The 14783-nt window shown below is 43.8% G+C and overlaps 1 protein-coding gene across 1 annotated transcript in view; it reads left to right on the forward strand.

The window, feature by feature from the left end:
* LOC118771531 (zinc finger protein 521-like) overlaps positions 1–14783 on the forward strand; it is a 60030-nt gene that overhangs the window by 21241 nt on the left and 24006 nt on the right. The window contains exon 3 of the mRNA XM_036519538.1: positions 1976–2170. Coding sequence (XP_036375431.1) covers positions 1976–2170 — 195 coding nt within the window. The remainder of the gene's footprint in view (positions 1–1975; positions 2171–14783) is intronic.

Here is a 14783-nt window from a genome sequence, read left to right on the forward strand (position 1 = left end):
ACATGCAGTGCGCAACTGCAAATTTGCCAGCTCCCTGGCCTCACGTTTCAAAAAAAAAAAAAAAAAGAAAGAAAGAAAAGAAAAAGTTTAAATTAATTTTTTGCATTTAAATTAGGAAAAATCTGCATGGAAAGTGTTTTTTTTGCAGATCACCAATGGCATCCATTGAAATGCAGACGGTAAAGTTCTGTACTACAGATGTGAAAGTATATGAAGAAGGACTTGGCCCTGTGTTCCACTTCACGTGAGCTGGGCTGCAACCTCAAACCTTGCACGTGAACAGAGATTTAGTATGGAAACGAGGTAATAAACCAGAGAGGGAGGCCAGAGATGTCAGCTTTTGAAAATATTTGACGATTCAGTAATGGAGGAAGATATTGGGATTTATTTCCATTTTATCAGCTGAATCATGCATATTCATTGGTGCACCTCAGTCACATGTCCTTAAACTGAGAGCACGCAGCTGCAGGAGTTGAGAATGGATTTAGGGTTCCTGAAACGCCCTCTGTACTGCCGTTTTCTGTCTCAGTGGGACCGAGTCTCCGACATTTTTACAGCGCGTCCTACGAAGTTTCCATTGCCTTGAGTTAAGGACAATAGTGGGTGTGATGTTGTAACAATATTGTGCATGACTCAAAATCCTTGGTGGCCGTGATGAGCTGTGGAATGCTGGGATGACCTATTCTGTGCTTTTTTTTTCCCCCCCCTCTTGAACGTGGAGAAGACATGGCTGATCTGCACAATGATTGCTGGCAACAAAAGCCAGAGACTGATCTGTCCAAAAAAGGTGACCTCGTTAAAGCGATCCTGTCCATAGATGTCAGTCCCTTTGGACAAGCCTCTGAAAATTCAGTTAGCGTACGGTTCAGGGACGTCAGGTCCTTGGAAGAGATCTCTGCAGATGGTAGTGCCTTTTTGACAAATCTGTCTGCTGTCAGACCTCTGTTGACACGTGAGCCGCTTACTCTAAATATGGTTTCATTTGATCATTTTCCCCCATTGCTGCTGTGAAGTAGTGTTTGCCGAACATTAGGTGGAAAAAAAGCCCCTGTGTTTACCGGCGATCTTAAGAACCTTATACGGAAAGACCAAACACGATACCCACTGTGAGAAGCAAAATTAAAGATGAAGAGAAAGATATTGATGTGTGTTTGCCCATCTGGACAGATGAATTATGCAAGAAACAGTCTAATTCTTCAACTGAAACGTTTCTGTAGGGGGGGAAGCAGAGATGTTATATTCCTTCTGGAATTGTGCTATTTTTCCTGCAGTCGGTTTCTGAACGTCTTCATTCAATAACAGTTTCCTTCCCCAATATTGAGTTTGTAGAGTATCCAAGAGTTTTGTGGAAATGAAATGATTTTCTCTCAAGCATTTCTATATGGGATACATGCATGATAAATCATATCAAACAATAAGCATGGGGATGAATTTTCAAGTATTGACCGAATCTCTCCAGAATATTTTCCAAAGACTCCATACTTGTACTTAGTTTAGAGAAGAAAGGTTGTATCAGAACTGCAGGTAACATTACGTTGTAAGGCATTGAGTTTTACATTATGATTGAAGTCATTTGGCCCTCCCGGCTTCCAGAATTACTGTTCTTGATACCTCCTTTTCCCTACCCGAGTAGAAAAGAAATCCAGAGAGTACTTGCTTTTTCAGATAAACATGTCTCGTAAGTGAATTGAAGTGTTAGGCTAATACTTAGCTTTAAATGTCATTTTGGACTCTTCATGTTCAGTGCACCACACCAAAAGAGGTGATCTAGATGCGGTGGTGGTGACATTTTGTATTGTGCCTGCTGAAGGGGTCACTGATATAAAATGTCAATTAACCGATGCCCACAAACTCCAGCATGCCTCCCTGGCTGTTTTTTGCACATTGTTTGCCTTTGGACTGAATTTGTAACCTTTTTACACTGGTTGACACCTCTTTCTTCCCCTTGATTTCTTCTCCCACCCCTCAATGGCAGATCCAGACGGTGAACTAGGGAAGCCAGTGGAGGATGGCGAGGAGCCTGATCTGAAGAGGAAGCCGGTCTCCCCGGGGGAAGAGGAGGAGGACGAGGAGGACGAGGAGGCGCTGCACAGCTGCGGCAGCTGCCGGCAGGTGTTCGAGTCACTGAGCGATCTCACCGAACACAAGATTAATCAGTGCCAGCTGACAGGTAAACAATGCTTAACCCTCCGCGGGTCCAGCCGCCGCAAACCACGCCCCGATATCACCCCGCATCCCCCCGCCCCGGCTGAGCGCTTTTCCTTAATTAATAAGCACTGTCACGTTCTGTGCGTTCTTCTCGTGGCTCAGGAGGAACGCTAGCCTCATGGCTGATAACTCGGTTCCCTGTTCAAACGAAGAGATTTTCTGGTAGCCTCCTCGGTTCTGAATGTGGTAGCGCACACGTCGTGGGTGTTGCGCTTCCGGTGGGTGTCTCATCTGACAAAGAAATGAAAGGTTGCAGGGATTGCCCTCCGTTCCAAAACAGGAGACCTGTGGGGGGTTTGGCTTGGTGTGTTTAGTGAACCATCAACAAGTAAAGTTACTGCAAGAATGACTGATCTTTCCACCGACACTGATGCAGTTTTAAAATGGGTGCTTATGTGGGCTTCAGGTGCGCTCAGTCTATCTCGGTTGAGGTTTTAACGGTGAATAGTTCATATCCCAGGCAGTTGTGCAGAAACCTGATTTTTAGTGTTCGAAAGGGAAATCAGTTTTTCTGTTGTGTTCTCTCACATTTAGTTCAGTTTAAAGACCGGTTGTTCAAATTTCCTGTCCGCTGTAGTTAGTACAAACTGTCTGAGAGGTTATAATTGCTTAGTAGTTCAACTTTAAACACTTTCAAGGTGATATATTCGGTTCGGTTTACATGCACCCTGTAATTTCATCCTGTAATTCAACTACTTTGCACACCTCATCTAATGGTAACCACAAATAACTGCAGTTATTTTGAACATTGTTCAATTAAGAAACGTGTCCCTTGTGTGCAATACCAAGACTTACTTTTAAATGAAAAGTGTGTAATTAAGTTTTACTGAAGGAATGGACTACATGTGTGTCTAAGGAAACTTTTATTCATAGACTGTGAGCATCAGCAGAAAGGTGTAAAATGTGTTGTTACTGCAAACCTTACAGTCAAACAAACAAGTTTGGAAAAATCATTTGGCAATGATGGTGATGCATTTAGAACAGTGGCATGGATTGATATAAATGGATATGAGAAAGGGTCATTATTTACACCAAAAGTCTCACCCTAAATTCTTAAGGAAGCTTTTCAAAATGAAAACTGTAATACGAATAAATTGCACTCCAGAAAAAAGGCATCTTTATTGTTATTTTTTGTAAGCTGTCTTTTTTCCTGCCTGAGGTAAATATGGATGATTTTTCCTCCTTGATGGCATTGAGTACTTTAAATAAATAATTCCCTGTTTGGTCTGGATGCACAGGACAAGATTAAAAAGCTGACAAATTGATAAAGTCATTTGTTGTAATATAAGCTATTTGCATTTGTGTACTGAAAAGTAAATCAGGATGCAGGATTACAGTGCTACATCTCTGCCTTTGAGGTACTAGTAACAGAACTGAAAGATATCAGGTTCTCTTTAACAATGTTAATGACTAATCCATTTTCGAAATGTTTTTTGCCTTACTGGGGTTCTGATTGACTACGCTTTGGATTTGTTATTTGAATTGCTTATTGTTGGCAAATCCAATCTAAGCATGATTACTTGATGAAGCTAAATAACAGAATATACAGTCTGTCTGGTATTGTGTGACAGCATTCTCATAGTCGCTGTACTGTTTGCCTGGGAAATCTAGGCTAACATCACAGCCGTGTCCAGCGTGATTTATTATTTTTGGTATCCTTGAGCGATGTCGACGTGACTCGCGTTTCAGTGTTGAAGTCCAGTCGATTTCCAAGCTATTTGCCATACCATAAATCAACTCTGCGCCTGCAGATGGATCTCCAATTAAGGTGAAATTTGCAATCAGACTCACCACCTGTTTGGGTAGTGCAGTCGGGCTGAATGCGCTTAGCCGAAACGTCAAGGTGTTAAATGTTCATTTTTATGCAAATGCATTTAATACTCGCAAATGTGGAGCTCCTGACAAGCGGGCGATGCCTGAAGACTCAGACGGCCGGAGAAAAAAATCATCTGTGGCGCAATTCGGCCTTTGAATGAAACCGAGAGACAGTGTTTGTGTTTCCTACAGCGAATACTCGCGTGTTAAAAAAAAAAACACACACACACAGAACACTCTGCTGAGGAAGTCCAGGCATGGAGGCAGGAACAGTTCCCTTTCCCCACCTACACAAATGGAGCATGTAACCGAAAGCTTCGGTCTGTGTGTTGAGGAGAAGAGAGGAAAAAAAAAAACAGGGCAAAAGCAAAGCGGCGATGAAGCCCTGCCAATCAGTGGACTGGAGCTGTCTCTCCCGGTGTGTCAAGGGTAACACCTATCAGGCGCTTTAGTTTTCACCACCGCACTGCACCAAGACAAAGGAAGGTATGGATTACCTCGTTTCCCCCGTGTAGCCGGCGTCGATCGATCCCGCTCCCGGTTCGACCGTGGGAGGGCAAGCGCCCCGGAGAAGCTGCAGAGCTCTCCCGGCGGAGAGGCGGAGAAAAGGCCGCGGGGGCTTATGGGAAATCTCCCAGCCTGTTGGAAGCCTTCGGATCAAATTCCATCGCAGGGATCGGCATCCAGCTGCCAGCAAAATAAAAAAGAAGTGTTTCACTTGTCTTTTTGCCTTTTTTGTTTAAGCTTTGTGCTTTGTTTTTTTTCTTTTTTTTTTCTTGTAATGTTGGCTGAAATATCCATCAGATGAGATGATAGGATTGGTATTTTCCATTCTGTTAAAGTGTTTGCTGGCTTAAAAGGTAGAGTGTGGAGCGTAGTAATATTTTGTGTGTGTTTTGTAAGAGAGGTAGGGGGTCGCCCTGCCTTTGCTCTCGCTTGCTGAGAGTCCAGTTTCGGCGTCTGTGGGGAGAGATCTCGCTTCTGGGGGGGAAGCGTTGGCAGGTTTTCCCGTACTCTCACCCGTCGGCTTTTGTGCTTGGCTTCTGAGAGCTCTTTCCAAGCTCTCTCCCGGAAACACCTCTTGTTTTGTTCCTTGAAGCTGGCCTTCTGCAAATGTTCCTCTGCTCTCCGCGCTCGGGGGATTTCTCGCAAGCCCTTCGTCAAGACGAGGGGGGTATCGATTGACAGATTACAATATGCAGTTGACGTTATTCAAACACTCCCGTGTTGTTTTGGAGTCGCATTCTGTGCCATTTTGATGGTGCCACAACGTCTAGTGGGCCGTTTTCATGCATTTGATTTTGAATCGGTGTAATTCTGTGCAATGCCTGTCAGTTAGTGGTCATTCTTATATTGTCAAGGGCTTCCCTTGAGCGACACCTGTTCTTTTGTTCTTCCGGAAAAAAAAAAAAGGAACAAATAAAATCCTCCAGCCACTCTGGGGAATTCTGGGGCCTGGTATTTGAAACCCTTGTGGGTTGACCTTTCAGTGGCTGGATGTCTCTCCCTCCCCCTCTCTAAGTGCCTTGTGAGCATAAATAAAGCATTCTTCCTCGTCATTATTGTTATTATCGGCGTCAACTGCCAGATGCCGCCTGAGGTAGGCTGAGGTGGGATAGCGCAGTGGGCACCTGAGCACGTGCGTGGACGTGTTTGCGTGCTTTCGGTTTTTTGAGTTCCTCGCCGCTGTTCTCGCTTTGAAGCCTTCGCCGACCGTTATCGCTAATAAATGTTATTTTGTTTTGTTTTGTTTTTCCGCCAGAGGATTGGCTCTCAGATGCCAACCTCTCCGAAAATGAATAAATCAATCAGATAAGATGTGGTTGTGACAAACGGCTCTGGCTTTGTTTAGATTGCATACCTTATTTACTGTAGCTGTCAGTATTATATGATCCACAGGAGCAGGGGCAAAACGCAGGCCTCTAATAACAGAATAACAGCTTCTTTGCTGTGTATTGTTCCTTCTTGGTGGATGAGTGCCGCGCTTTGATCACTGCACGCACTCGGTGACGTGCGTTAGCGAAGCGTGTAGCAACTCTCCTCTGCCTAATAGGTTTGCCAGTTTTGTACAAAAGACCTGGCACAGGGAGAGATTTTTCCAAGTTTTCAGGCCCATCCAAGTACAGGCTCCTGATCGTGCAGCATCCAGCAGAAATTGCTATGATAAATTATCCAGATCTTTAGCATGTTTTATTAAGCGCATTCATGCTACTTGAGCAATATTCTACAGTCTGTTGATGACAACAATGAAATGTGCTTTTCTGGCATTCTGAAACATTTATGCAGCTAGCTTGCATAGTGTACCAGTTCAATCCCTTGGGAATGAATACCAAAATATTTCTTAAATTTTGTGTAGAAGTAGTCACCTTTGCATCAGTAGCCTGGAAATTTGCCTTAATGCCCATACAGTGGATGAATTCTGGCAAACGGCTAATTTTGATAATCTTTTTCAATGCATTTCCATTCAAGCAGTAAAGATTTTCATGGTTTATGTTCCATTACAGCAGATACAGGAGGCTAGCAAAAATTATACATGTATCATTATACATATACATAATTATACATGTACATACGTTATGTGTGGATCAGCCCTGTACCACTTGTAGGAACAGAACACAGCCAATGTCCCAGCCTTTGTGCGAGATGAAAACGATATTCTCCCCTGTTGTTTTCCCTGCCCGTTGCCGTTTTGCCGTTAATCAAAATTCGGCGTTTCGAGATCGCTTTGCGACACCTGGAGACGCGTGATGCAGGCTCAAAGACCATGGCCTTGGGAGGGGTGCAGCGGTCAGAGGGGGCCTGCCGCTGCGGGCTGGATCTGGGGCTTTGAAGAGGAGCCTCTGAGCTTCTTTCCTCCGGTCCACAGCGAGGGAGAACCTGCGTGGTCCGGCCTCCTTAGCGTTCTTCCTGCAGCCTCCTTAGCGGTTGCACGCCTCTGCAGCAACGCTGGTAATGATAACGTAAGTGTCGTTATGAATTCAAAGCACACAGACCTCTCTGGACCCCCACCTCCCTCTCCCCAAAGCACAGTATCTCGCGTCGCACTCCGTATAAAGTATTTATCGGCCCTCCTCGGCAGAGCACCGCAGTTTTTTTTTTTTTTTTTTGGGGGGGGGGGGGGGGGGGGGAATTGGGAGGCCTTGTGGTTTTTTTTTTTTTGCGTGTGTGCTCCCGGATCGTGGCATGGAAATTGAGCACACCCCTCTGCTTCCGCCCCGGACCCCTCAACCCCCCCCACCCCCACCCCCCTGCCACGAGGCAGACACAAAAACTTTACCTTTTTCGACGAAGTGTTGGCATAATTCATAGCTCGGGGGCTGGGGGCTGCGTGCTGGGTCTTCGGTATTTATCCTGATAGCTGTATCTGTATCCTCTTTCAGCGGCCGGTGCAGACCATCCCCCGGCTCCCACGTCTCGCTGCGAGCTAAATGGGTTTTTCCCCACCCACTGAACCTGCCCAACACTCCCCGGTGGGCGATCCCGACCACTGCAGACCAGTTGAAAGGGGACTGTGATTGCGATCGTCAGCTGCGCATTCAGATAGTATGGCCCTGTCTGTGTGATAGCAACCACTCCACTTACTGTGGTACAGAACAACTGTGTGTAAACCATGTGTTACAACAGTAACAATAATACTGTTGTATATTATTGTTTATGTTTTATATATGTTGTAATGAAGAAAAAAATACCAATTATTATTATTACCATTAGTAGTAGTAGTAGTATCGTCTTCAAAACCCTGGTGTTACCATTATAATTTATAATAATAATTTCATTTAATAGAAAGCCTTACCCATTACAGCAGCTTACAGTTCATGGGTCTGGTATGATACTGTATCTTCTACATGCTACACGTAAATACCGTTGTTCAGCGATAATGGCCGTTTGAGCACATGCGTGTTGGGTAGTGCACACGATGGCAGTGTGTGTGAGCAGGCGAGCGGGCGAAAAGGCAGCGCTTTTCTCCCCAGCCTAGTCTGTGCCAGCTCTTTGTTGGCGCTCTGGCAGGTTTCGGTGCCTTTTCCGAGGGAAGCAGAAGAGTACGACATTAAATCTTAATCAGTCTGCGTCTGCTCGTTTGAGTTGGGGAACGTGTTAAGCCGCGGCTCTCCCCAGACACACGCTTGTGGAAGAGGAAGACAATTAAATAATAGAAATTGCTCTCTGTTCTGTAACACAGATGACTCCCTGCTTTCAGGCGGAGGAAGCCGGGGAAGGGGCCGGCACTGCGGGGGGAAACGTTCGCAGCGGCCATGTCTGCGTCTCGCCGAAACGGTGGCAGCCGTCCCCTCTCTGGCCTGAATATGTGCCCCGCGCACTGGGCAGGTCATAAAAAAGGCACCTCAGGGTGGCTCTACGAGCAAAACCCAAAGAATGTGTTTGGTGGGGCATACCGAAATGTAGAAATAAGCCTTGTAAATCAGCAATGCTGCCTGCTTGATCCAGCTCCCCCCCCCCGCTCTTCTTTGCCAAGTTCCGATTCCAGAAAGTTCTAATTCAGTATTTACCTTCAGGGACATTTCTAAGATGAACCACTGATCAGTATTTTTTTTTTTTTTGGAGAACAGCCTTAGGCGTCCTTAAATTCAGAAGATTGGGGCAGCAAGCATCTTTCAGTGTGAAGTGCTTTAGAAAGCCAGTGCTGTGCGTGTGTTGTCTGTCATGCCTGTGCTGGAATCCAACACAACATGAATCATTTGAGCTACAGTGCTATGAGCTAATTGTAAATTGTACCTTTAACATTGGTGTTTATCAAATACTACTACTGCTGAGACTAATATTACCTTACCACCATTACTACTACTATACCACTACTATTGGAAAGAGTCACAAAAATAAATATGGAAATATAGAGGGGGAGATGAACAGAAGACTTTTTTTTTTTTTAAACATGCCTCCATCATAATTTTTGTTTTCATAAACCCGTTTCTCTGCAACATCGTCACCACTATTCCCCTTTATTGTAGCAGCTTTCTCAGATAAAAAGAAGGTTTTTTGATTTACGGGGCCCTAAAGAGAACAAAACGCCCCTGAGGTAAGACTCCGGCATATTCTCAGAGCGCATCTACATGCAGGCGGCGAAGTAAACATTTCCATAATTGCTCGCTTCAGAACACGTTACTTGGATTTCTGCGCGCAATAACTGTCTGGAGGTAAAACAGGAATACAGAATGTTCCGGAATGCGGGCACATAACCCGTCTGGCATCACTAAGTGCGTTCGTAGCATCGCAGCAACTGCGCACAGTAAAAATGAATGAGAGGCAGACTGTGGGCGTAACCCTGCCTTCCTTCAGCTGCCTTGCTCTGTATGCTGGGTCATCCTTGTCCACAGATGCCCCCCCCCCCCCACAACCCCACCCACCCGAAGCTGTACGCCATGGACTGCATGCCAGTCAACAAACGAATTAGTAATCGCAGCTTCTGACTGCTTCACAAATGCAGGCTATGTATGAGCTACCTGACTCTCTCTGCACTACTGTACCCAAGCACCAGGTCAAAACGTGGGTACGGCAATGTCAGGGTGAGCAAGCACGAGAAGATGCAAGCACATAGCAGAAAATACACGAGACGAGTCGAGAAAATCGACCGACAATTTGTGCGAAGATGATCACAACACATGAGACATCAGGCAAATGTAAATATATCTGAGTTCAATTGTTAACATGGCTTTCAGATAATTTTGTCATTATGTCAACATTACAGTGCATGACATGTTTGAAACTTGTATTTCATGTGAATTTCATGTGGTTGTCGTCCACAATTATGCATAGTGCTTGGCAATTTTAGCACACATCTCCAAAGTAGCAACTCTCCCGTATAAAAAGTAGTTTATTCAAATATAGTACATTACATCTCAGTTCAAAATGGCAGAAGAAAGCCCGATACATACAGGCGGGTAGAGGAAATGGACTGACAATTTGTACCGAGTTGATGACTGCATGTGACGGCCTGTTCTGGAGTAAGTAGCATTTACTCAGCATGGCGGTCGTAATGCACGATTTCCCCCGCTTTCTGCTCGGAGTGAGGGCGGAGTGATGCGGAAACCGGCGGACGGCCCACGGGTCATTAATGAGACCAACAGCGGAGGCTGACAAAAAAGTGAAACGCGGTCGGCGTTTGTCTCACTGCTCCGATGTTGCCTGTGTGTTCGTCAGGTCTTTCACATCCTTTCAGCAAGCCTGGTTTATGCCTGTACAGTGTCAGTTTTTTTTAAATTACATAAAGTGACAATGCTTCAAGTCATTGACGTCTTTAAGATTTTATCACATAGATAAAAACACACATCCACTACCCAGTTCTACCTAAAGAGCCATCAGTGATTAATTGATACCCTTTGACAATTTGCATTAATCGAATGCATGAATGCAGTGTTTAATATTGTTTTTTGATATATTATTTCTTGGTGTATGGATACATTTTTCCTTGATTCGTCGCTATAAGCCATTTCCATCTATCGTACACATCACAATAGCTACACATACATGCAGACTGTGTGCTTTTGTTGACTCCTGATATGGTTTTTCAATAGATGTAAATATATAAGCAAATGCAAATGTATCTGAGTTCAGTTGTTAATGACAAAATGATCTGAAGGCCATGTTATGTAAACATTACAGTATATGACATGTTTGAAACTTGTGCTTCATGTGAAAACTGAGAGGTCTGTAATCCACAATTATACATAGTACTTTGTAACTTCTCCAAAGTAACAATTTTCTCATATAAAAAAGTTATATGCTGTATTTAAATATACTATATTTCATTTCAAATTGGCAAAAGAAAGCCTAATACATAAGGAATGTGGTTAAAACACTCAAAACACAACATACAAATCATATACTGCAAAAGTATATTATTGTCACTGACAGCCATTAAGACATATTACAGGTATATTGTGAAGTACCTTTGTATGTGGATAAATGTGTTTTACAGTCTATATCTAGAATCTCAAACCACGTTCTCTCTATGGTTCTATTCAGCATGGCTGTAATTGGTGCTTGAACTTGCATTTCAATATGTCCTTATTTGCTTGCAGGAGTGTGGGGAATATTGATTGGGTTTAATTAAAATGATGAATTATTTATTCCCCGTGCTGTATTGACAAATCAATTGAAGCACTTTCTCAGGCTGGCAGCAGCGTCTGAGGTAGCCAGTGTGGCCTCTGGTATCCATGACGACCATCCATTACCCCCCAACATCTGGCTCGGATCCCTCTCAGCCAATCACATCGATCCCCCCCCCCCCAACACAAGCCGAAGCTGTATGTCACAGGGGCGGTTACCTCGATCGAAAGACGCTTGGTTTTTGGACCGTCCTGTGCTGTCTTGCTCTGTGGAAATAATAGAACTTTCTGATCTTGTCGTTAAACCACAACTAAGCACGCGATTTCTAAGGAAGCAATCAGTTGCTTGCTTGACCTCTTAAAGGACAGATCGCAGAAAGACTGTCCCGTGGCGTACGGGAAGCAGCTGGCTAGACCCAAAGAGAGAGATGTCATTCCATTCTCATTGATTAGTTGTCTGAGATCGTGATCAATGGCACTTCATTTTACAGTGCAGGAATTTTCAAGTGGCAATGGGTGTGGTGTGGTGGTGTAATATATGCAGCAGTAGTGCTTTCATAAGAGACTTGGCTCTGGCAGGCACAGGTGACTCCAAAGCAGCCATCTTTGCCTGGGTCATGAGTCCGTGAGAGAGGAAGGAAGCTGTCTCTGATATTGGGCACAGACAGGGCAGCTTTTTGAGGGCTGTTCCATACTCCCAGCTTTGAGGAATTATATGTAAAAAAAAAGGTGGTGTCGCAGTTTTTACGTGTGTGATTGCTTGCTTACATCAGGCATTACACCCCTGATGTAGTCTGTGTTTCCCTTCATGGGTGTTTGTTTAGACACAGACTTTTGGCTGCCACAGGGAGAAGAGGCCATAGAAGCCATGGAGGTCCCCAGTCATTGACTGACTGACTAACTGGCTCCAACAGTAAAACTTTTGCCACCAGAGGTTTGAAAAGTCCAACAAAGTGCTATGAGCTGCTTAGAAGTGTCTGTCTAGGTCAAATTTTGGTAGAGGAACATATATAACATGATAAATCAAGCACACACTAGATTTGTGGTAGACCTGTTACTTCCCGTTGTACCTGCATAAAAGTCTTGAAAATGAATACTAGTTAAATATGAAATCTAATATCAATGCATTTCAGCACATTTCAAAATGTAATGCACATATTGCAAATCATAAAGGTTTCCAATTCCATGCTTCTTATGCTGATGTTGTAGTGTGATTTGCATGCCACCAGTCCAAAGGCCTTAAAAATGATTAAAAAAAACTAGGAAATCTCGTACAGAGAGCTTCACGTGATTGTCTGTTCGATAACTGCGTAGCCCACTTTATTGCAAGGTGTGCAGCTGGACTTGTTTCATGAATACTGACTTTACTTTCTTGCAGTATGCGCATACTCTGGTTTAGTGTCAATGTCACAACAGTCCTGAGCGTGTGCAGCTATCCAGAGTCGACTGGTTAACTAAAGGGAGAAAATGTGAAGTACAGACATATCCCAAATGCATACCCCTGCTGGGGATTCAGGTCTCAAGAACTAAGACGGTGCGAAATGTGATCAGAAAACTATCCTTTTATTTCTAAGGCAACAGCCACCTGCTGGGATGATGAATGGGAGAAAGAGAGTGTTTACGCTGTTCAGAATATTATCATATGATAATAATTCCATTTTTGACTTCATGTAACCATGACGATGGTTGCTTTTGAGAATATGTTGGGTTCTTTGTTTGCTCAACACGTTTCTGGCAATGTTTTTTTTTTTTTTTTTTTTTTCCTCTTTCCCTTCATCCGTTGTTATCCTTAATGTGAATTGTGTCTTGGAATGCTTAGGGTTTATTCTGTACTTGTGTACTGTGGCTGTCTTTATAGGTTTATGGGTTTGGCTGGAGGCAGACAATGTGTAATTTTACACTGGGTTCAATAACACTGCATGAACCTTTCAAATTAGCAAGTCACTGTATACACATACATACACACACACACACACACACACACACACACACGTGCACACAGAAACACAAATATCCTGAACAGTAACTGAATTCCATAACTATTAATACAGTATGTCACTTGTTATTACTTGTCAATTCTGATAATACATGACTTAAGAGTTTAAGATCTGATACAGATCAGGGTTTATATCAGCTGTATCCATAAAGTGGAGGAGAAATGCATTTGACTTGAATTCACGTAATCTTATAAAAGCCTTTTGGTTGAGGATTAATTGATATACAGGTATTTGTATTTATCAATCCAAGTGATTTTTATTTGAGTGCTATTTCATTAATATAAGAATGTCTCCTTCCAATTTGTTTTTTGAAATACCAGACTTTATCAGAGTTTTAATTTATGCTGAAGCAAACTTGGTTACAATAAAATTATTTACCCAATGCAAAGTAAGCACCAGTTGTAGCATAGGATGTTTGGCGAGTTTATTCCACGCGTACAGTGAACACGCAAAGCCCCTTTCTGATTGGATTTTAATCCAATTGGATTACTCTCCTCGATCTCCCATTGGTTGCCCCTCTCTATAAGATTTAGCCAGGCACATCGTCATGTGGAAAAACATTGTGTCCCATCTTGGAGAGCGCTCCTCCATTTGCATTGCTAAGTTCGTCTGAGCCGCCGTCCCCGGGTCTGTCGGCCCGAAGTGTAATTCAAAAGTAAACTGATTGCCCCGGCAAGATTATGGCATGATGATGTTATCCAAATTACAAAGTAATTCCGATGCGACGGGGCAGCTGGGGTGCTAACTTTGCATGACTTATCAGCATGTTAACAGGGGGGAGAAAAAAAAAAGAGAGACTCCCACACAGGAGCTACGGAGAGGGAGGAATGTAATTTGCTTTTCACCTCAGGCTACCCAGCTCTGGGGCGGGTAAATTGTGAGCATGAATAGATGGGCTATCACCGAGGTACGACAGGAAGCTGACTTTTGAAGCAGCAGGAAACGGGGCATTTTTCCCCCCCCGCTCTCTTTCGCCTTTCAGAAGGGCGATGAGAGACGTGGAAATATCACAAGATTGTGATGGGGGGTGTATGTGCGGGTGTGTCCAAATTTCACTCACACATATTAATTATATTGTCACTTCTTTCTTTAGCTAATTTGACACTCTTGCTGTCAAGCCAAAAAGGTATAAGGAGAGACTGAAAGAAGGTATAAGGATATGGCGAAAGACCTCCATCAATGAAAGCGAATGCATTGATCCTCTGATGCCTGAGTGCGTGCAGCAATCAGTGTCGTAGCAATAAAAGAACAGGGTGCAACCCTGCTACCAACTGGATTGATTCTCGTGTGGGCTCTTGTACACTTGAGCATAGATTCTTAACCTAATTAGCATATGTGTGTGTGTGTTAGCGTGTGTATTTATATATAGTTGCGTAAGGTGAGTTGCACAGTATTCTCCCTGCTCCCCTGATTAGTTTTTCTGTCACCTCACATTGTGATCTCTACCCTCCAGCCACAGCTGAAATCTGACTACTCTCATTGGCCAAGCCTCTCTGAACTGTTTGTACATTTCTGACATAGACTCACAATGCAAAAAAAAAAAAAAAAGCATCTTTTGCATTCACATTGTCGCATGTGATCAGTGTCAGTGTAGGTCAGGTTGCTTGACACGGGTCTCAATTCGGCGAGAGATCCCTCTTCTTGATGAGCGCAGACTGGATGCCCTCAACATTCTTTCAAGCCCCCCCCCCCCCCCCCC

This window comes from Megalops cyprinoides, chromosome 24 (genome assembly GCF_013368585.1).
Source record: "Megalops cyprinoides isolate fMegCyp1 chromosome 24, fMegCyp1.pri, whole genome shotgun sequence".
Taxonomy (NCBI): Eukaryota; Metazoa; Chordata; class Actinopteri; order Elopiformes; family Megalopidae; genus Megalops; species Megalops cyprinoides.